Source organism: Lepidochelys olivacea, assembly GCF_965140295.1.
Source record: "Lepidochelys olivacea isolate rLepOli2 genome assembly, chromosome: 6".
Taxonomy (NCBI): Eukaryota; Metazoa; Chordata; order Testudines; family Cheloniidae; genus Lepidochelys; species Lepidochelys olivacea.
Window position 1 is genome coordinate 114901948 of NC_140416.1, and position 22487 is coordinate 114924434.

The 22487-nt window shown below is 42.2% G+C and overlaps 1 protein-coding gene across 1 annotated transcript in view; it reads left to right on the forward strand.

Annotated features, from left to right (window-relative positions):
- KCNH5 (potassium voltage-gated channel subfamily H member 5) overlaps positions 1–22487 on the forward strand; it is a 232944-nt gene that overhangs the window by 14423 nt on the left and 196034 nt on the right. Inside the window, exons 2-4 of the mRNA XM_084630682.1 lie at positions 3642–3765; positions 10059–10165; positions 15197–15325. Coding sequence (XP_084486808.1) covers positions 3642–3765; positions 10059–10165; positions 15197–15325 — 360 coding nt within the window. The remainder of the gene's footprint in view (positions 1–3641; positions 3766–10058; positions 10166–15196; positions 15326–22487) is intronic.

Sequence of the window (22487 nt, forward strand, 5' to 3'; positions counted from 1 at the left end):
TAGTTCTAATCGGGGAGAGGGGGTTGGCTGATATGCAGATGCACTGGATAAAATTAAAAACTGTCGTATGGGAACAGTCGTGTTCAGAATTGGAAACAACGGGGGGTGTTACTAATGGATAAGGTTCCATTAGTGCTGCAGTAGGGCTGCCAAAATAAAACAGTGGTGCGGAAAAGAACTCTGGTCACGTCTCCAAAGTATGAACATCTCTTTTACAGTCACTCATCACGGTCCTGGGATGTTGTTTTTTTGTGCTTCCCATGCAGTTCTTTAATCCCTTTTTACAGCCTCAGCAATTACTGATGCACACACTTGTTACACCCACCTAAATGTCCTGGGTTCAAAAGTTGAACTCGCATCCAGACATTACTGGACTAGTGTTCTGCTTAGACACACTCTCTCTCTCAGAGAAGAAAGTCCAATTAGAAAGTAGTGGGGAAATGGTGCAGAGAGGGTAACAAACAGGGATACACTGTGTAGAAAGTAGAGGGAAGAGGAAAAAAATACCTAGAGTATCAGTACAGTGGGTGAAATCTTAGCTCTCTTGAAGTCAATGGCAAAGCTTCCATTGTCATCTGATATTATGTATTTATTTATTTGTATTGTGGTATACGTAGAAGCTCCAATCATGGACCTGGGTCACTTGCTTCCCTTTAGGTAGAAAAATAAGCTTAAAAAATATCTGTGGGTGAACTCAGACTAATTATACGACTCTAAAAAGGTTGAAGTTCACGAAATCCAAACCTCTACCCTTACATCATTCTGTCTTTATTAGATTTTCACAAGGAAAAATATTTATCTTCAGATGTTTTTTTCCCCCTAAATTCAAGTTTGTAAAGTATGTGAGAGAGATGTATGTAGAAACTCAAAAATTTTGCAATATACTTCCATGTTCAATAGAATAGTATTTGAATTATATACTCTACATTCAAGCCTCTAAACCATAGGAAAGAGTTCAGTGTAGAACCTATAAAAATACAAATTATCGCTCTGATATGAAAGTAAGGTAAATAGATCAAATAAACAAAAGCAGTAGGCATAATTATCCTTTCACTATTATAATGATAGCTGCTAAAAATTCTCCTCTAGACCTTTTTTGGACAATATTTGTGCTGAGAGGAAGATACCTGTATCATCACTGAGTTTGTACATTAGAGACTTTTAATGGCTACATTTCATTAGCTTTTTTGCACCACTCCAGTGGTGAAAGTTACTGGATAGCTCCATAGCTACAGTAAAAACACATTTACACAATGCTCAAAGATGACCCTGGATCATAAATGGAGAACCTCTGTTTTAGGCTATAGGGAGAACATTGTTACAGGAACAATATTAGAAATGTTTGCATTGCTGATGAGCATATAACACTCAGTACAGCTGAAGAAAATGGATACTTCCTGCTTCAGAAACACCTTGCTAGAAGGAGCTTTGGAGGAACAACGTTCCAAACTGGTTATTTTAGGACTAGCTCCTAATATGTTTGTGCCAATCCATCTGTATGAGCTGTAGGCGCTGACTAAAAGAACAGGTGATTGAAGCGATATTTAAACATGCGGTCAGCTTCCTGAAAGTACTCCCGGCAAATATTAGCATATTTACAGGAACTGATATAGGCTGATAGAATTAACGAGAGCCAGCACCTCCTGTTATGTCGTAAAATAGACATTTCCAGTCTATATCTACAATGCTGTTTTCTTTTCTCATCTCAGCCTTGAATTTTTTACTTTTCTTGCTTCCCATCACTATATTAGAGTTCCATTCATCTTCTCTATTATCTGCCATTAATTATAGGCGTGATATCATAGAATCATAGAATATCAGGGTTGGAAGGGATCTCAGGAGGTCATCTAGTCCAACCCCCTGCTCAAAGCAGGACCAATTCCCAATTAAATCATCCCAGCCAGGGCTTTGTCAAGCCTGACCTTAAAAACTTCTAAGGAAGGAGATTCTACCACTTCCCTAGGTAACACATTCCAGTGTTTCACCACCCTCCTAGTGAAAAAGTTTTTCCTAATATCCAACCTAAACCTCCCCCACTGCAACTTGAGACCATTACTCCTTGTCCTGTCCTCTTCTACCACTGAGAATAGTCTAGAACCATCCTCTCTGGAACCACCTCTCAGGTAGTTGAAAGCAGCTATCAAATCCCCCCTCATTCTTCTCTTCTGCAGACTAAACAATCCCAGTTCCCTCAGCCGCTCCTCATAAGTCATGTGTTCCAGACCCCTCATCATTTTTGTTGCCCTTCTCTGGACTCTCTCCAATTTATCCACATCCTTCTTGTAGTGTGGGGCCCAAAACTGGACACAGTACTCCAGATGAGGCCTCACCAATGTCGAATAGAGGGGGACGATCACGTCCCTCAATCTGCTCACTATGCCCCTACTTATACATCCCAAAATGCCATTGGCCTTCTTGGCAACAAGGGCACACTGCTGACTCATATCCAGCTTCTCGTCCACTGTCACCCCTAGGTCCTTTTCCGCAGAACTGCTGCCTAGTCATTCAGTCCCTAGTCTGTAGCTGTGCATTGGGTTCTTCCGTCCTAAGTGCAGGACCCTGCATTTATCCTTATTGAACCTCATCAGATTTCTTTTGGCCCAATCCTCCAATTGGTCTAGGTCCCTCTGTATCCTATCCCTGCCCTCCAGCGTATCTACCACTCCTCCCAGTTTAGTATCATCCGCAGACTTGCTGAGGGTGCAATCCACACCATCCTCCAGATCATTTATGAAGATATTGAACAAAACTGGCCCCAGGACCGACCCCTGGGGCACTCCACTTGACACCAGCTGCCAACTAGACATGGAGCCATTGATCACTACCCGTTGAGCCCGACAATCTAGCCAACTTTCTACCCACCTTATAGTGCATTCATCCAGCCCATAGTTCTTTAACTTGCTGACAAGAATACTGTGGGAGACCGTGTCAAAAGCTTTGCTAAAGTCAAGAAACAATACATCCACTGCTTTCCCTTCATCCACAGAACCAGTAATCTCATCATAGAAGGCAATTAGATTAGTGAGGCATGACCTTCCTTTGGTGAACCCATGCTGACTGTTCCTGATCACTTTCCTCTCATGTAAGCACATATAGCACAGTGCATAGCTGTGCAAATTTCTCTCTGTGTGTTGGTGGCCATCCTCCACCCCAGAGGTGGCTGCCTCTGAATAGTTGTGTGAAAGACTTTGGGAACTGTGAAAAGTCCAGTATTTTATTTGTCTTATTATGTAACATGCCTGTCATCAGTGCTAGGCACACTGACCATTTAACACATAAATAAACAATTTATAATGTAGTTTAGGGTTGATATCAAGGCACAATATCCTGATCAGATGTTGATAATAGGTGATTCTTAAACAATTCATACAGTAAATTCTAAGAGCTGTACTTGTTTTAGTACTTTTAGGTGAAAGAAGCTTCAAACCATTTTAGAAACAAATCCTGTCCAATCAAATGTAACTTTTCATTTTATCATGCCATATCCTTTCTTTAGATTCTTTAATTGGTTATCTGTTAAACTCCTATCCGATTGATATTATCAATATGAATAACTGTCTGCAATTGGTTTATAACACAAGGATTATTTAAACTTACATGGTGGTTAACTACAAATCTTCCTCTCTTTTTTTTCTTTTTAGAATCAAGTTTTTTACTGGGAAATGCCCAGATTGTGGACTGGCCTGTAGTTTATAGTAATGACGGTTTTTGTAAACTCTCTGGATATCATCGAGCTGACGTCATGCAGAAGAGTAGCACTTGCAGGTATGTAACCTCTGTATATTTACAAATTATTTATGTTGAGTGAAAATTAGGACTCTGCTAAAATGTTTAAATGATCTTGAAAGCCTTAATTTAAAAATGATCTGTTAAAAGTTTGTAATTTTACAAACAAACTATTTAAGGTACCAATGCAGTCAATAGAATTTATAACTCTAAAGGTTGGATCCTACACAGTGCTGAGCACCTTGTCTCTGATACAGCAAAGCACTTAAACATGTGGTTAACTGTATGCATGAGTAGTTCCACTGAAGTCAATAGATCCACTGAAGTCAATGGAACTAATCCAGTGCTTTAAGTTTAGTACACGCTTAGGTGCTTTTGCTGTATCAGGGCCAGACTGCTCAGCATGTTGTAGGATTGAGCCATAAATGAAATGATTCTGATGATAATATAGATTTGTTTTTAGTTTATAAAATTTACCAATGAATATATTTTCTGCCATCCATATTCTGAAAACAAGCTAGTTCTTCCTTTTAATTAGCTGCCAGGTCCTGAGTTGTGGGATTTGTGACTTGCCTTGTAATGGCTGTTGATGGTATAAACATTCTGAGCAGTGCAGGAATGAAGAAAAATCTTCAGTGGAAAAGGAAAATTTTAGAAACTCTGGGCTAGGTTCTCCTTTGCCTTGGATTGCACCTGATTTACACCAGTATTAGCAAGGTTACAATTGGGCACTGTAATGAATTTGAAAGAGAGGTGCAGACATGGTAGGATATTTAAAAATTTGGTTTCAGTCCACACAAGTGGAAGATTTTTTACTAGTTTCACTCTAATTGACTCGCAAGAGGCCTACCCCCATGAGCACACTGAGGTGGAAACTGCACTCTCTGTCACCATCGGGGCAGCTATCCCTCAGAGCAGGTGGATGTACTGTCACCCCTTGTCTGGTGGTCTGTCAGGAGAGGACAATTTTAATTTATGGCTGGGCATCCATCCTAGCCTCCTCAACTGAGTGCCTGGGAGATGTTCTGGGAGATCACTGAATCCCTGGGAGATGCTTTCTTTGGCCTGGGTTAACCAACTCCAAGGTTCATAGAGAATATGCATCAAGAATCCTGGCAGAGCGGCTGCTACCCGGGGCCCACACCTGGTTACACTGCTGGTAACTGAAGCAACGCAGGGAGCAAATCTGACTCTATATATGCAGCACGTTAACTACCATTCCATTTTCACCAAGAGGCAACAAGCACATTGCTAATGGGAAAACATAATGACTTATGAGGAGAGGCTGAGGGAACTGGGATTGTTTAGTCTGCAGAAGAGAAGAACGAGGGGGGATTTGATAGCTGCTTTCAACTACCTGAAAGGGGGTTCCAAAGAGGATGGATCTAGACTGCTCTCAGGGGTAGCTGATGACAGAACAAGGAGTAATGGTCTCAAGTTGCAGTGGGGGAGGTTTAGGTTGGATATTAGGAAAAACTTTTTCACTGGCAGGGTGGTGAAGCACTGGAATGTGTTACCTAGGGAGATCATAGAATCATAGAATATCACGGTTGGAAGGGACCTCAGGAGGTCATCAAGTCCAACCCCCTGCTCAAAGCAGGACCGATCCCCAACTAAATCATCCCAGCCAGGGCTTTGTCAAGCCTGACCTTAAAAACTTCTAAGGAAGGAGATTCCACCACCAAAGCCCTGGCTGGGATGATTTAGTTGGGGATCGGTCCTGCTTTGAGCGGGGGGTGGGACTAGATGACCTCCTGAGGTCCCTTCCAACCCTGATATTCTGTGATTCTATGGAAACATAGCCTGCTCTGCTTTTCTCTATGGAGGAGGAGGAGGGGAACCTTTGGAATCCAAGATTCCTGAAAGTATGCAGGCTTCCTATAGCAGACAATGATATAGGAACAAGATTGCGATGTCACTGTACAATATTGAACACAGGCAATAGCAACCAAGTTTACAAACTCATGGGGGCTAATGGAGACAACCTCATCACAGCCATCCCAGATGCACTGATAGAATTGCCCTGTTGCACTCCCGTGATTGCATCTACAGTTTCTTTGTACCAAAACACATCAATAGCAGCTACTTGCTGCCAGCCGAGCCTCTTTAGCACGGCTCTGAATTAAAACAATAACAAGTATGTCAAGGTTCCTCCCCCACTCTGAACTCTAGGGTACAGATGTGGGGACCTGCATGAAAACCTCCTCAGCTTACTTTTACCAGCTTAGGTTAAAACTTCCCCAAGGTACAAATTAATTTTATCCTTTGTCCTTGGAATATCCACTGCCACCACCAAACTCTAACTGGGTTTACTGGGAAATGTAGTTTGGACACGTCTTTCCCCCCAAAATTCTCCCAACCCTTGCACCCCACTTCCTGGGAAAGGTTTGGTAAAAATCCTCACCAATTTGCATAGGGGACCACAGACCCAAACCCTTGGATCTGAGAACAATGAAAAAGCATTCAGTTTTCTTACAAGAAGACTTTTAATAGAAATAGAAGTAAATAGAAGTAAAGAAATCCCCTCTGTAAAATCAGGATGGTAGATACCTTACATGGTAATTAGATTCAAAACATAGAGACTCCCTCTAGGCAAAACCTTAAGTTACAAAAAAGACACACAGACAGAAATAGTCATTGTATTCAGCACAGTTCTTTTCTCAGCCATTTAAAGAAATCATAATCTAACACATACCTAGCTAGCTTACTTACTAAAAGTTCTAAGACTCCATTCCTGTTCTATCCCCGGCAAAAGCAGCATACCGACAGACACAGACCCGTTGTTTCTCTCCCTCCCCCCAGCTTTTGAAAGTATCTTGTCTCCTCATTGGTCATTTTGGTCAGGTGCCAGCGAGGTTACCTTTAGCTTCTTAACCCTTTACAGGTGAGAGGATTTTTCCTCTGGCCAGGTGGGATTTTAAAGGGGTTTACCCTTCCCTTTATATTTATGACAAAATACAGAACAGAAATACAGGAAAATTTTGGTTAAACACCTTTGAAAAATGAGGACTTATGAGTTCTCCTATTAAAAATACCCCCTCAATCATACTTCAGATAGTGAAGGTGCCAAAAGGTTTGTTGCCTAGCAGTGTTTTTGTGCATGTTTATGTGCTATGGGTATTACATATGGAGAGGAGCCTCCCCTGCAACTCCATAGTGCTGGCTCCTGTCCTACGGGGCTGGGCCCGGCTCCCTGCTCCAGGTGTTGTGACCTGGCTCACGGGCTTGCAGCACCACTCAGTTTGGACTGGTGGTCCCTCCATTGCGGAGGGGTGGCTGGGCCAAACCTGAATGGTGCTGCAATCCCACGCATCAGTGTTTCTTGCGCCCTCCTTTCCCCCAGGTGGCCCTGCTCCCAGCTGCAGCGTGGACATACCCTTTGAAGTAAAGTCAATGGAGCTGTGCCCATTCATACCAGCCTCTTTTTGAAAACCTCCAGTGAAGACGCATAGGCAATCTGTTCCATTGTTCTACTGTTCTTACAGTTAGGAACTTTTTCCTGAGATTTAATCTAAATCTGCTATGCTGTAGTTTGAACCCTTGTCTCAGAGGGCAGGACAAATGAGAGGACAACTTTTCTCCCATCTTTTTTTATGGCAGCCTTTCAAGTATCTGAAGACCACTATCATGTCCCCCCCGCCCCATCTCGTCTTTTCCAAACTAAACATACCCAGTTCCCTCAGCCTTTGCTCACATGCCTTGCATTCCATCCCTTTGATCATCTTTGTCTCTCGCATCTGGATCCTTTCCAGTTTCTCTACATCCTTTCTATACAGCAGTGACCAAAATTGGATGCAGTCCTCCAGCTGAGGCCTAACCAGCGCTGAATAGAATGGTACTATCACTTCCCATGACTTGCCTGCGATGCTTCTGTTAATGCAACCTAAAATTGCATTCATGCTCCGCCCCCCCCCCAACAGCATTGCATTGCTGACTCATGTTGAGGTTGTGCTCCACCACAACACCCAGATCCTTCTCAGCAGTGCTGTTGCCAAGCCCGTTATCCCCCATTCTGTATTTGGGCATTTAGTTTGTTTTCCCTAAGTGTAGCACCTTGCATTTGTTTGCTGAATGTCATTTTGTGGTCTCTAGCCCGGTTCGTCTATTTCTCAAGATCCCTCTGAATGTTAGCTCTATCCTCCAAAGTATTGGCAACCCCTACTAGCTTTGTGTCATCTGCAAACTTGATCAGCCTGCTCTCCATACCTCCATCCAGGTCATTAATAAAGGTGTTAAACAACACCAGACCCAGAACAGATCCCTGTGGAACCCCCCAATTATGTATCCACTTAATGGTAGTTCTGTCCACATTTGTCCAGCTTACTTATCAGAATGTCATGTGGGACTGTGTCAAAAGCCTGGCTGAAGTCCAGGTATATTATGTCTATCATATTCCCTCTATCCACCAAACCAGTTACCCTGTCAAAGAAGGAAATCAAGCTGGTTTGGCATGATTTGTTCTTGGTAAATCCATGCTGGCTGCTATGATCACCCCTTCATCCTCCAGCTATTCGCTAATTGAATGGTTATACATTGCTCTAGTAGTTTCCCAGATATCAAGCTCAAGTTGACTGCTCTATAGTTCCCCGGCTCCTCCTTTCCCCCCTTTTTCAAGATGGGCACTATATTAGCCTTTCTTCAAACTTCTGGGACCTCTCCTGTCATCCAGGAGTTTGTAGATATTATTGTCAGTGGCTCCAAAATTTCTTCAGCTAATTCTTTCAGTACCCTTGTGTGCAGAGCATCTGGCCCTGCTGTTTTGAATTCATTCAAATTGGTCAGACGGTCTGATGTGTTCTTTACTTATCCCAGTCTACATCCCTTCCCCTGTATTGTCTATGATAACTTCGCTAGTCATCTGGGCACGTTATTTTTTTGTGAGAAGTCTGAAGCAAAGTAGATATTGAGCAGCTCTGCCTTCCTATCATCTTCCCTTCCCAGCTCATCTTCTCCATTGAGCAGCAGACCCACACCTTCCTTAAGTTTGCATTGATACCTGCTTAGTGGAGGGGAGGAGGAATGTACAGATGCATTTTAGTACTATTTCCAAACTGTGTGATACAAAAATTAATTGAATAACATGAAATAAATAAATGTATTTGCATACTTCAAAAAGTTGTGTAATAGTCTAGCAGTTTGATTTCTTAACTTGTGCAATAAAAAGGCAATGCATACAGTTCTGTTTTATTCCACAAATTAGCCAAGTGAGGTAAATATTATGTAAGTAAACCTCAGAGGAGTTTAATGGAGTTTTGCATATTTACAGCAGCACAGAGAATTTGAACCAGGGATGCCCTTCCACTGAAATTCACCCTGCCAATATGAATTACAGGTGCTGGCACTTATATAATTGATGTTGGGAATGCACTGTTTGAAAGGTATAATGTTGAACTGGGTAGCTGGGGAATTGATCCAGCAAGGGACTTAGGCACATCTCTAACTTTACACGTGTGAGCTGTCCCAGTGACTTTCTTCCCACTCACATGGGATAAATGCAAACTTGACTTCAGTGGGGCAATTCATACTCTTAAAAGTTGTGCTGGACTGGGGACTCTATTTGCAAGAGAATTGCAGCCTTTATTTCTTGTTGGTGAAATCCTGTCTTGATTCATAATCAGACCTTTATAAGTAAACTCGGATTACCTGAATGTCTTGGGGTACCTCTGCATAATTTTAGAGAACGGAACTTTGGTCCCTGTCTGAATTTTGGATTTGGGGCATGGAAGCAAATTTTGGGTAACTCAGCATTCTCATAACTAATGCTTGGATCATCAGGACTTATCTAGGGTGACCAGATGGCCTGATTTTATAGGGACAGTCACGATTTGGGGGGCTTTTTCTTATATAGGCACCTGTTACCCTCCACCCCTGTCCCAATTTTTTACACTTTCTATCTGGTCACCCTAGGATTTATCTGTAGTGGATTCCATTCTGCCTCAGAAGTATAAGGGGTTCTAAGAGGTTTTGAGAATTTGCATGGTTTTTGTTGAGTTTTCTTCTCCACTTTATCATTTTGTCACTGTAGCATGTTTATGTGTTGCCCCAGTGGTGTATATTGTCAGCTCTTTTTTTTTTTTTAACACTCTAGCCTTGAATGTATACCTAGAAAGTCACTTATGTAAAATGACAGCACATAAATCTTTCTTACAATAAATAAGCAGCCACAATTGTTTGTTTTGTAGGTTTCATGGCAATCTTGGAATACCATAAATGTTGAAATGAGATGTAAATCATAGTTAAATTTCAGTGGATAACTATTAAAGCATAGCTAATGTTTATAAGTTGTTACTTGACTGTGGGGAAAAAAGCAGAAATGGATTTTTCTTTTCCAGTTTTATGTATGGGGAACTGACGGATAAGAAGACCATTGAAAAAGTCAGACAGACTTTTGACAACTATGAGTCAAACTGCTTTGAAATTCTCCTGTACAAGAAAAACAGTATGTATAACATTGTGGTAATTGACAGTACATTTTTTAAATGAATAATTGAGCAATAGCAATTTTTCTTTTAACATTTGTGTGGGAGTTTGAGGCAAGATTTTTAAAAGTGACTAGTGATTTTGGGTGCCTTCATATTTGAATGGACCACTTGAGACCCCCTAAAAGGGTCTGGTTTTTAGTAGGTGGGTGCTCAGCACTTTCTGAAAGTCTGGCTCCTTTAAAATGCCTCAGGTGAGGACCCCAGAAACACAACTCATTTTTGCAACTTTTGGGGTATATAAAGGTGATCAAACTAGGTACATTGGTAGGAAGCACTGTGTGAGGTACTCCATGCAGATTGGAGAATGTCCCTCAATGATGAGCTGGAACACTCATGTCCCAGCTGTCTATGGTCCTGTCAATTGTGCTTACTGATCTGATGGCTCTATGGTGCATAAAGACACCCATTAGGAACTTGAATGAGACCACCAAACATAAGACCCAGTCAAGAATTAATACAAGGTTATTAGAAGGCAGAGGACAATGTAGTAACTCAACAGTGTGACCAATTCTCTCCTGCAGCTGGCTGGCCTCTCCCAGCAGGTCTGAAGAACTGGAGATGATTTTACTTCAGAATCAGGTTGCCACCACATATTGCCATCCTACTCTTTCTCTTTAGGTGTTTATGCTGCTCCTGTGCATTGTTCTTGCTCTTCAACATTTAACATGATACTGGACACAATCTGTCAGTTGTGGATTGGCTGGCAGAGTTTACAGACTCTGTGTTTTTAACTCTTTCAGTCCCTCTTTTTTTTTATGCTTGGACTTAATCACTATTCAAAGAATGCTGCTGCCATGAGGTCACGGAAGCTTGACCCAGTAACTTGCACGTTCATTCAGTTGTGATAGGCCCTAGCCTTGCAAGCTGCTCTCCACGGGCAGACCCCTGCGCCTGCATGGAGTAGCTTGCAGGATTGGGTCCACAGCTTTTCCTAGTGTACTTCAGTTGCAGGAAAATAGTGAACTATAGGAAAGGGCAAATCATGTTCCAGCGCCTCAGCCAATAGTTGTGCTGTATGTCACTACAAACACTTCTGTCTCTAACTATGAACTGAGGATTTAAGACAATGCTGCTCCCTGAGATTGCACCTGCTAAGACTTCCTGAAATGGTATGTGTGGTGTTTATACTTTAATTCAGCTTTCCCTTTTTAGGAGAAATCATCTCATCCTTTGCCTTGCACACACTTAAGCAATAATAAGGTATCCTAAGATCCCCCAAATTCTGTCCATCCCGAAGTATTTTAGCAAACTTTTCCATTGAAAGAAGAGCAATTGCAGCTCTCATTGCCAGTATTGCTGCAGGTGTCTTGCCATGTCCTGTGAATGACACCATTCTGGTCTTTGGCATATGGTCATGTCTGTTCCTTTGCTTTTCTGCTGCTCTGCTCTTTTGTCTGTGCACTCTGCCTGATTGCTCCCACATGTTAGGAAAATGTCCTGAGATGGGTTTGCCCTGCATTTCTCCACTGGAAGAGGCTTCTATCGTTGCCATGCCCTGTTTCCAGCTGGTAACAGAATGGATCCCTCGCAATCAACTCTCCTTTTTGCTAGTGGGTTATGTTATGAAAAATAAGCTGAAGTGGCAGCTCCTGGTTAACAGGTCTCAGTCTTTCATTAAATTCCTTTCCCTTTTATTTTTAAATAGAAAAGCTAAAAGCTTTCTCCTGATCTTTTCCCATATCAGGCCAACAGCTTTTGCTTCAAAAAGAATTGAGTGGATTGCCTCTCAATAAATCCCTGAAACACAGCTTCCTCATTAAAACCTTCAGCTGTGCCCAGATTTCCAGCTCTTCTGTCTATATTTTTTATAAGATATGCGGGATAACGGAAGGACTTTGTAATAAGAAAATATCCAAGTACAGTCTATAGGGTCATTCTCTGTTCAGTCTTGGATCAGATCCCATCCTTAAATTCAGTCTCTCTCTCTCTCTCTCTCTCTCTCTCTCTTCCCCAAAAGCCAAGAATTAAGACTTCCTTTGGTACTAACACTTTAACTGTCCGACTTCTGTCTCAGCAAATGCGTTGTCCAGCACTTGGTTCTACCCAGTCATAATCTGTACCTGGCTTCCTGCAGGTTGGCAAAACTAAGTCCTTATAAAAAGAAAAGGAGTACTTGTGGCACCTTAGAGACTAACAAATTTATTTGAGCATAAGCTTTTGTGAGCTACAGCTCGCTTCATTGGATGTAGCTGACGAAAGCTTATGCTCAAATAAATTTTAGTCTCTAAGGTGCCATAAGTCCTCCTTTCCTTTTTGCGGATACACAGTAACATGGCTGCTACTCTGAAATATGTCCTTACAGTGACCACACTACAAAAGCACATGTTAAGGTTAACACTGTAGCAAAAAATAGGTAGTGTACATTTCTTCTAGAACACCTGCAGAAAATGCTGACTGTTACCAGATTGAGGGATTTCAGTTTATTCCCACTGGAGGTCAGGTGTGTCACCAGCCTTCTGCTCTGAGTTCACTGCACTTTCATAGACCAAGTGAGAGAACACCCAGTGTTCATTTCAAACCCCACCCTGTGCCTAGCAGTACTGTGTGTTCTTGCTCATGAGTTGTGTAGGTTTTTCTCCTGAGAGACTCTTTTTGGTAGTGACTGAGATTTGTTTGACTTCTCCTTTGCCTCCAGCATAGTGAGAGGTATTATCCAGGGGATGCTGCTTTCAGGCATTATCCTCAGGATTGCTGCCCTCAGGCACTTACTTAGCATTTTAAGCTTGCTGGTATGAGGGCTGCCTGGTTTCCTTATGTTTATTAGAGTGCCTTCTGCTTTTTAATTAGTTACTTGTCCAAAGAGCTGCACATTACAAACCTCTTAGAAGCCAGTGTCCAGGTTTGTAAATCTTGAGTTGGCCATTGGGAGTTGAAATAATTGAGTCAGCACAATGTCCCTGGAATACACACTAAACCACAGGCCTTCCTTGTGCTTGTACCACTTACTGCTATTATGGTACTGGTGTAATCACAAACAGTTCAATGTAGCCACACTAGCCATGGTGAATTGCAGTTTTGACCCTGTCCACACTAGTCCTATGCTAAACCATTTTATTTTCAGTGCCCTCTGGTGGGAGGTTTTGAAAGGCGAACAATGCATTGTGGATGGATTAGTCTGTGTCCATACTGGTACCAAAACAGTTCAGACTGAAAACAATTTTTAACCCAGCTGAAAGCATGTCTAAAAGAAGTGGCATTGTGCATTCTGCTAAGCCATTCTCCAGCATGAGGTCTGAAGATGCTCAAAAGAAGTGGATGCCTGAGAAGTAGCCGTTGCTGCCCTGTTGTTGGCCCTTCAGTGAAGAATGTCAAGACATCAAGCTTGCTGTCAAGCTGCGGATCTATGGAACCACAGTTAGACCAACTCCGCTGAATGGAAGTGAAATGTGGGCATAGAGGAAAGCTGAAGAATGTTGGAATGATGTTTTCCATTCTCGTGGTCTCCGTCCACTTCTCCATATGAAGTGGCAGGACAAGATCAGAAATGAGGATATTCAAAAGCCGAACTAGCAGTCGTCTCCATCCACGCTAGTTCAGTTTCAGTGGCTTTCTTGGCCTGGACATATTATTTGACTAGATGGCCAACCAGTTTCAAAGTGTGTGTACCAAGGAATGCTGCTACTTGGCCGACAATCCCAAGTTGCCAAAAGCTTCGGTGGTGTGACAAGATTGCCAGGGGTGGATATAAACCGAATGTACAATCACACCACCTTAAGCACCTTGCCAGAGATTAATCCATGTGGCAATTTGCGAAGAGGCCATGCCCTGTGCTGATGATACTAAGCCATTTGGAGCACCTCTGTGTATGGATGTGGGGTGTTATAAGCTTGCTATGGGGAGCAATTGACTTTCAGGGTGGTCCATGTTTTCTAGTGGAGGTAAGGCTTTACTGATATGTCATTCATACAAGTGAACTGTGTATCTCTATACAAACTGTTTAGGATCCCAAATCAATAAGAGTAAAATCTACCTCCCCTGCAGCAGATCAGCATGCAGAAATAGAACTGATGTGGTGCACAGTCCTTGTGGTGGCTGACTACACAGGGGTGAATTTGACCATACAGAGAACAGGACACTTGCTAGTTTCATTCTCCTGCATGATGTACCAGTAAGCGTATTACATTCCTGCTGTGTGCATATATATCTGCTCTCCTAACCACTCTAGCATTTTAGGTGCTTTGTTGATTGTTTGCTTAACCAAAGTGCCAGAATTGTAAAATGGTTTTGCCTTGAATTCAAATACTAAGAGGAAGATATATCGGTGGGTATATCGTCTGTTGGTTAGAGGAGCAGAGAGACTGGGAGTCAGACCTCTTGTGCTCTATATCCAGCTGTGGGGGTGGGTCTGGGTATGGTCTGGTGATTAGCCCAGGAGACTGGGAGGCAGGATGGCTGAGCTCATCTCGCGAATGTTCTTTTTCATGTGTGGTAGAGTGTCAAATCTGGGACATGGCACATTTGACAGCATCATCCTACTTTACAGAGACATTTAAAAATGTTTTTAAAAAAATCTATAGCTTGTTTTTTAGAGGTGGCCAGCAAAGGAAAAATGTAGGTGTCTTTGCCATTTTGTTTTGGTTCTCTGTGATGTGTAACATGAACCTTCAAGGTTTTCCTGTCGCCTTGTTTATTACTTTAGAAATACCAAAAAGTTTTGCCTACCTTGAGGATGAGAACTACCTAAACTCCAAAGGGGGTGAAGAATGATAGGCAGAGACCGGGCTAAAAGGGGAACAATAAAACAGTGTTATGGCAGAGATTATTGGGGTTCTTTCTTTGGTTACTTGTGGTAGTTAATTGGATTGCTAGCATTTTCTCATTTTAATCTGCATGTGAATATATTATAGACCCAAAGAAACATGGCAAAGGTACAGCTATCTAGAAATGGTTTTCAGATAAATGTATGTAATACAGCATTTAAAACATGTCGGAGCTGTGGAAAGCTGGTGCTCTACCACATGGCCCTGGTTTCTTTCTCTCTTCTCCAGGAACCCCAGTCTGGTTCTACATGCAAATAGCACCTATAAGAAATGAACATGAAAAAGTGGTTTTATTCCTGTGCACTTTTAAAGATATCACTTTGTTCAAACAACCAATTGAAGATGATTCAACAAAAGGTAATTTTTAAAATAATTTTATTATTAATGTTAAAATACACGTATTCAAGTTGAACCTCAGAGCAGAAGCAAACAATGAATGTGAAGTGTTTCTTGGCTTCAGGAAATGCTTAGCAATATGTAAAAGTTCTGACAGCATTCTGCTACGTTTGTGGTATAAAACTCTAAGATCAAGCACTATGTATGTAACATTCACTAACAAGATGCTGCAACTATCCCTAGACTTGGTGTATCTTCTTTTTTGGTATGTATCCGATGAAGTGGGCTGTAGCCCACAAAAGCTTATGCTCAAATAAATTTGTTAGTCTCTAAGGTGCCACAAGTCCTCCTGTTCTTTTTTTGGTATGGTTTCACTGATTGTTTCAGCACAGCTAGATTTTGCTTAGATTCGAAACTAGTATCATTCTGAGACATCTTTAGCCACTTTTAATTATTTGTTAAACTTTACTGTTTTAGGAGATTGAAAATTAAACATCTTTCCCTAAGGAGATTATAATTTTCCATTTAGTAAACCCTTTTCCCCCCCTTGGTGATGAGGTACTGATATTGTTTTCAAGTTGAAGGTGAAATTACAATGAAATGGCCCATTTCGCTTGTTCCTCGTTGCCAGCAATGATATCAACATAGCTCTGGTTGTTGTGTGTGTTTGTTTAACAGCTTTTGCAGATGGTGTTCATTTGGATGTGCAGTGGCCTATTCAAATAAACATCCAGGGCCAGATCCTCAGCCTTGTCCAAGGACAGCTGCTGGGGAAGGGTAAAAAGGACCTGTTTATACTGTCTCTCTTGATCCTGAGGCATATTCTGTGCTTCGTGGCTGCTGTATGCTAAGTTTATGTGTGTTGTTTTTCTAATTATACTTAGTGCACACTTGGTTAAGGAAAATAATATCCTGTTGCATACAAGATTTGCTTTGCATTTGCTTATCGTTTATTTATTCCTCACCTTTCTCTGCTCACTCCCCAAACTTGTCAAAGTCTGTGTTTCTCATGAAGAACTATGAACTATGAAAACCTGGATTTGTGCTGGAAATGGTCCACCTTGATTATCATACACATTGTAAGGAGAGTGATCACTTTAGATAAGCTATTACCAGCAGGAGAATGGGGTGGGGGGAGAGAAAACCTTTTGTAGTGATAAACACCCATTTTTTCATGGTCTGTGTGTATAAAAACATCTTCTGTATTTTCCATAGTATGCATCCGATGAAGTGAGCTGTAGCGCACGAAAGCTTATGCTCAAATAAATTGGTAGGTCTCTAAGGTGCCACGAGTACTCTTTCTTTTTATGAATACCCAAAGCTTTAAAGAGAGACTCTTGGTGTCATCCAAGTGCAAAAAACCAGGGTCTGAATGATTTTTCTTACAGTGTGGATAACATCTGATTATCCATGCTCAGGTAATTCAAAAGTTACTGAATATATTTGTCAGGCTGTCTGGAGAGGCTTACGAGCATGCGTGCCAACCTCAGGGCAGATTGTCCAGGAACAGGACACAAACCCCAAACTGGCTATCACTAGATTTCACCAACCAAGTAACAAGTGTGAACTCCTCAGACACTATAACAGCCTTAACATGGAGTTCCAGACGGTCCCCTTGGGCACGCTGATCTATCTTGCCACCCAGGCAAGCCTGCCTTTGTGATAGATGGTCCCTTACACCAAAAATCACAATGTTCAGGTTATTCCTAGTCCCAAAGAACTATCACTTTCCCCAGGTCATTTGTACCTTACATCTCTCATCAAAGACAATGCTTGTAGTCAATCCTATATTAAACTAACTAAAGGTTTATCTACCAGGAAAAAAATAAGTTATTTACAAGGTTAAAGCAGGTAAACATATACACACAAATGAGTTACAGTCTTAGGTATCAACAGGTATTAGATGTTGCTGTAATATGCAAGCTCTTTGTGTCCTTGAGGGCTAACCCAGGCTAAACAGCTTGGGGATCCCTTTCTTATGCATAGAGATTTTGCCCTCTCCCATTCCAAGCAGCATAATAAGCTTTTCTTGACATAGATTTTTATCCCTTTCCCCCAGGGCTTAAGCTGATGGGTGAGGATTTGTGCACATCTCCGTTTCATGGATGTTTGGGGAGGGGGGCAAGCAACAAAGTCTTTTGTCCAATGATGTTCCACAATGGCTTGTCTGATGCCCATAGGCCTTCTTTTGTTGGGCAGGAGATGACCCCTCTTGTGGTAAACTAGTATTTCACATTTGATGATTTTTCTCTTCTGGTGGGGCAGGTTTACAGTTTTAGAGCAAACTTTTTTTTTTATAGTTACAAAGCAAATACGTAAATACTACCTTATATCATAGGATACAGATATTATAAGTGAGATTAATGCATGCAGCAATTTACAAGTGTTTGATAAAGTCTAAACACCTTCTTAGAACTCTAATAGCTATTTTGACAATACTAATGCACGTGTGAGCCAGACTGGTTTCCAGCTATGCATTTGTCAGTGTTCAGTGAGGCCTAGGAGTCCCGGCATGAGTTGGCACCTGGTCTGTCAGTATTTACTTCAGACTCTCAATAAACAAATAAATAAATATGTTTATAATTTAAAAAGTCCACCTTTGGGCTAAGACCAAGTATGAGAAATTTCTGTCCAAAGATGAATTCTTTGTGAAGTTATAAGAGCATGAAAGGACACCTGAAATGGAAATGCCTTCTCAGCCATTGCAATATTGTTGCTGCCACTAGATGGAGTTAGTATCTGGTGTGACAAAGTTCCTCCTCTGCCTTGGTGGGTCCTGTGCTTATTGGTGGATTTGCTTGCCTCAGAGATTCACGGCAGCCCTCAGTTTGGCCACTTTTGCTAGTGGCTCAAACCTGCCGTTCACTCAGCTAACCTCATCACTGGCCAGCATGGGGAAAAGGAAGGAGAACAATCCCCACAGTCTCTGCTGGTCCACTTAGTGGGTCGGGGGACAGGCCAGGGACCTTCCCCTCTGGTGGGACCCACAGTCCAGGTCAACTCCTCCTGTATCCAGTAGGGAGTTGGGAGGATGGGGGAACCTGTGCCTGCCCTCTACTACGGGTTCCAGCCCAGGGCCCTGTGGATCACAGCTGTCTACAATGTTTCATGTAACAATTGTGTGACCACTACAACTCCCTGGACTACTTCCCCATGGCCTCCTTCCAACACTTTCTGTATCCTCACCACAGGACCTTCCTCCTGATGCCAGATAGCATTTGTATTCCTCAGTCCTCCAGCAGCATGCCCTCTCACTCTCAGCTCCTTGCGCGCCCCTCACTGACTGAAGTGAGGTCCTTTTTAAACCAGGTTCCCTGATTAGCCTGCCTTAATTGGTTCTAGCATCTTCTTAATTATCTCCATGTGTCCTAATTAGACTGTTTGCCTTAATTGGTCTCAGTAACTTGTTGATTGTTCTGGAACTGCCCCTGTTACCTTATCCAGGGAAAAGGGACCTGCTTAACCTGGGGCTAATATATCTGCCTTCTATCACTCTCCACAAAGTCACGGGACCTCCTGGTCAACCTCCTCCTGGCCCTGGCAAAAGAGCCATCTATAAAACCATGAAGAGGAGATTGGCTGACAGGTCCCACAGTCACAAGCGGCCCCATTTCCGATCCTCCGTCCATTCATGCATCCGGGCAGAGTTCCTCTGGGCGGTGTCCACTGGCTCCCTTGACGCCTTCGAGGAGCAGTGGGCGCTGTCTGGGGTTCTTTGCTCGGTGTCCCAATCAGGTTCCCTTCGTTTGACCCTTTTGACTGCACTCCCGTCTCTGTTATTTCATTAGTTGTCCTCTGGAATCACTTGGCTTCCAGGTCCTGTGGATCCTCCCCTTAGGCTGAGGGGTGGGGTGTGTGTGTGTGTGGTCCTTTAGAAGTGGGCGGGCTTGTGCCCGCCCACTTCCTGGATCCCAATAGGATCACTCTGCTGTAGCCATCTGGCCCGACCCCGTCACACTGGCTAAAAGTTCTTCGTTGCACAATAAACTCCATGGTCTGAAGCATGCCCATGACCACTGCTTCAGCCTGGAAAACAATTTCCTGAAACTTTCAAGGTAAATCCCAACTAATTGAAAGGACTTATTAATTGGACAGGTGTAATGATATGGGGACAAATCCTTCTCCTCCCTCCCCAAACTCAATGGGGATGGGTGGGGTTTAGCAAATAAGGAGATGCTCAGCAGGGAAATCTCTGCACAGAGTTCCTCTCCTTTACTCCTTTTGCCCTTCATGGAATCTGCCCTCAAACTCTGTGTGTCCCCAGGGAGCTGCATTAGGTAAAGAAGCCCTGTGCCACTCTCTTGCAGCACCGGTCCAATGGAGCTGTGTTACCAAAGCCTCCCCTGGCTGTGGCTGCCTGAGCGAGACCTACTAAAGAGGAATCCCAACCAGAGCAATGATATTACCTCCCCAGGCTGGCTGAGCTTTCCTGGGGAACCTCTGTGGGGATGGCAGTTCCCCTCTCCTGCCCTCGCTGCTTGTTGGGCTGTCCACTTCCCAGCCCTAGCTAACTGCCTGCCCTTCCCCTTGTATAGATACTTGCTGAGTGCTTATTAAGAAGGGGTAGTGGATGGCATAATGAACCTTCCTTCTCCCCAGTCTGGGGGATGGGGTTGGGGCATCCATATTGGTTCCACCTCAGTAATATGTGTTTATGGGGGAAAATATTAAGAAGCTGTGAAAATTCTCTCTGTTTATTGCTGTTGTCTGAAATGGGAGGCTCTCATTATTTTCAAATGCCAATTATTATATTTAAGCACCATTCCAAAATATTGCCCTATAGCAGGCTGAGACTTTAACCTGCAAGTTTAAAAAGCCCATTTTCCGGGCAAGAGAGCATATTGTCTTCTGCTTTCACGTGGGCAGACCAAGAAATGCGGCTGAAGTCTAACAGCACTTGATCAGAGTACTTTGGATAAAATATCCAGTCCAAGCCTGTTAACCCCGCATCATTGGCCTGATTTTCCTCTCACTTACACTGATGTAAATCAGGAGGAACTCCCTATGTTTGTTCATCTCTCTCTCTCTCTCTCTCTCTGAAAATATAAAACAATAAATGTTGGCAACATTATGCATCAAGTTGCAGTGAGGAAGGTCTAGGTTGGTTATTAGGAAACACTATTTCACTAGGAGGGTGGTGAAGCACTGGAATGCGTTACCTAGGGAGGTGGTGGAATCTGCATCCTTTAGAGGTTTTAAGGCCTGGCTTGACAAAACCCTGGCTGGGATGATTTAGTGGGCGTTGGTCCTGCTTTGAGCAGAGAATTGGATTAGATGACCTCCAGAGGTCTCTTCTAACCCTAATATTCTATGCTTCTATGAGCATGTGGGAGAAAACCCCCCAGCACTGTTGCATAATCTTTTGGATCTCAAATGAATGAGTCTGTATTGCCCCACTGCACTGGAATTACAGAACTACTTTGTCAGATGTAGTGCTATAGGGTATGCATAATTCATTTTTCTTGCAGATAACATTGCTGTATGCTCACAAGCTCTCAGAGCACTTTAGTTTTGAATTATGGGCTTGATAGATATATAAATTACAATTTACTGGGAAATTTAGAAGCATTTATGAAAAGCACTATGGTAAAATACTGCTTTAAAGTACTAGAATTTGTCATTGAAAGGGCTTTTTTTTTTTTTAAAAAAGACTTTTTTGTTTCGAGAGTCTACCAGGGCTATGAAGTACATAATACATAAGTAAAACATATGCCCACTGTAACTATGAATGGTGTATTTGAGTAGTCTATTATTTAAGATGTCTGTTTCATTTAAGATGAAAAATTCAACAGCAATAAAATATCAATGCCATTATGTACTAATCCTGCCATACCAATGTATTCTGCAGGATCGGTAAGCGTATTGCCATATCCTAGAGCTATAATATATCTCACTCCTGCAAAGCACAAGCAGATAGTCTTTAAAATAATAACAATTAGACAGTGACGCAGGAGATAGGTGCTAGGATATGGAACCTTTCCCTTCAGTGTCATTGGCTTCAGTGTGTCCCAGATTGATAGGTTGCCAAAAAGCATTTCTTTGGATTTGATGGCTTCAGTCCAGTTTCTAGTGGGCAAAAATCATCATTGCAGCTGGCACCACTGTTGGCTCTGTGAGCAGGGATGGAGGCTTAGCCATTATCTGACTCCTAGAAGTGATTCCTCTAGGCCTGAATTTTGCACATAAGTTTGCATTGCTGTTGCCAGTCCTACACCTGTTCTGTTGATAAACAGGTGGCTTAAGTTTTCAGGGCTGTCTAGTAGTGCCTTTCACAAAAACTAAATTCACTTAAAAAAAATCTGAAAATGCCACTTAAAGGAATGTTTCTGATAGAAAGTTCTGTTCCGTACACAACCCAAAACCACATCAACAGTCTATAAATCTCTTGCAGTTAATGTTTAATGAGAGAATAATCCCATTGAAAGAAAATCTAACCCCCTGAGAGGTACAATTAAAATAAAAATTGATGTAAAAGAGTAACGTTGTTTGTTTAAATGGGTACATTTTCTACATATAAAACCAACAGCTCCTAAGCAATATATGAAATAATGAATATAGTTTTGGGTATCCAGGTTTTTAATGCATTTTTTTGTACTTGCAGCTCAGAACAAATAGCTGCATTTATTATTAAAGTTAAATCTAAAAATTCCTGTCAGCAGCAGAGTCATGAAACTTGTTAAGAAAAAATGAACAGCAAGATAAATATGGAATGTTCTGCATTTGAATGTGTTTGCACAATATGGAATCACAGTTAAGCTAGAGGAAAGGCAGAAAATACATATAATATGAAAATACCTAGCTCTTATATAGCACTTTTCATCAGTAGATCTCAAAGCACTTTGCAAAGGAGAGCAGTATCATTATCCCCATTTTACAGATAGGGAAACTGAGGCACAGAGGGGTAAAGTGACTTGCCCAAGCTCACCCAGTGATTATGCACCCATTTTGAGCTGACCAGTGGCTGGATGTGAATGCAACATAGGTGTGTGCCCACTTGTTAGTATGCAATCAGTGGTGCATGCAAAAATAGTTGTGCAAAAACAGAAGTCACGCATTTAAATGTATCCTAGCATTGCAGCAGATTATAAAACAAGGGACTACATGGAATTTTGAAGTCAATGAATTTGGCCTAATACTACTGAGGTATATGGGATACTTTTGTGCACATTGAGTAACACCTTGC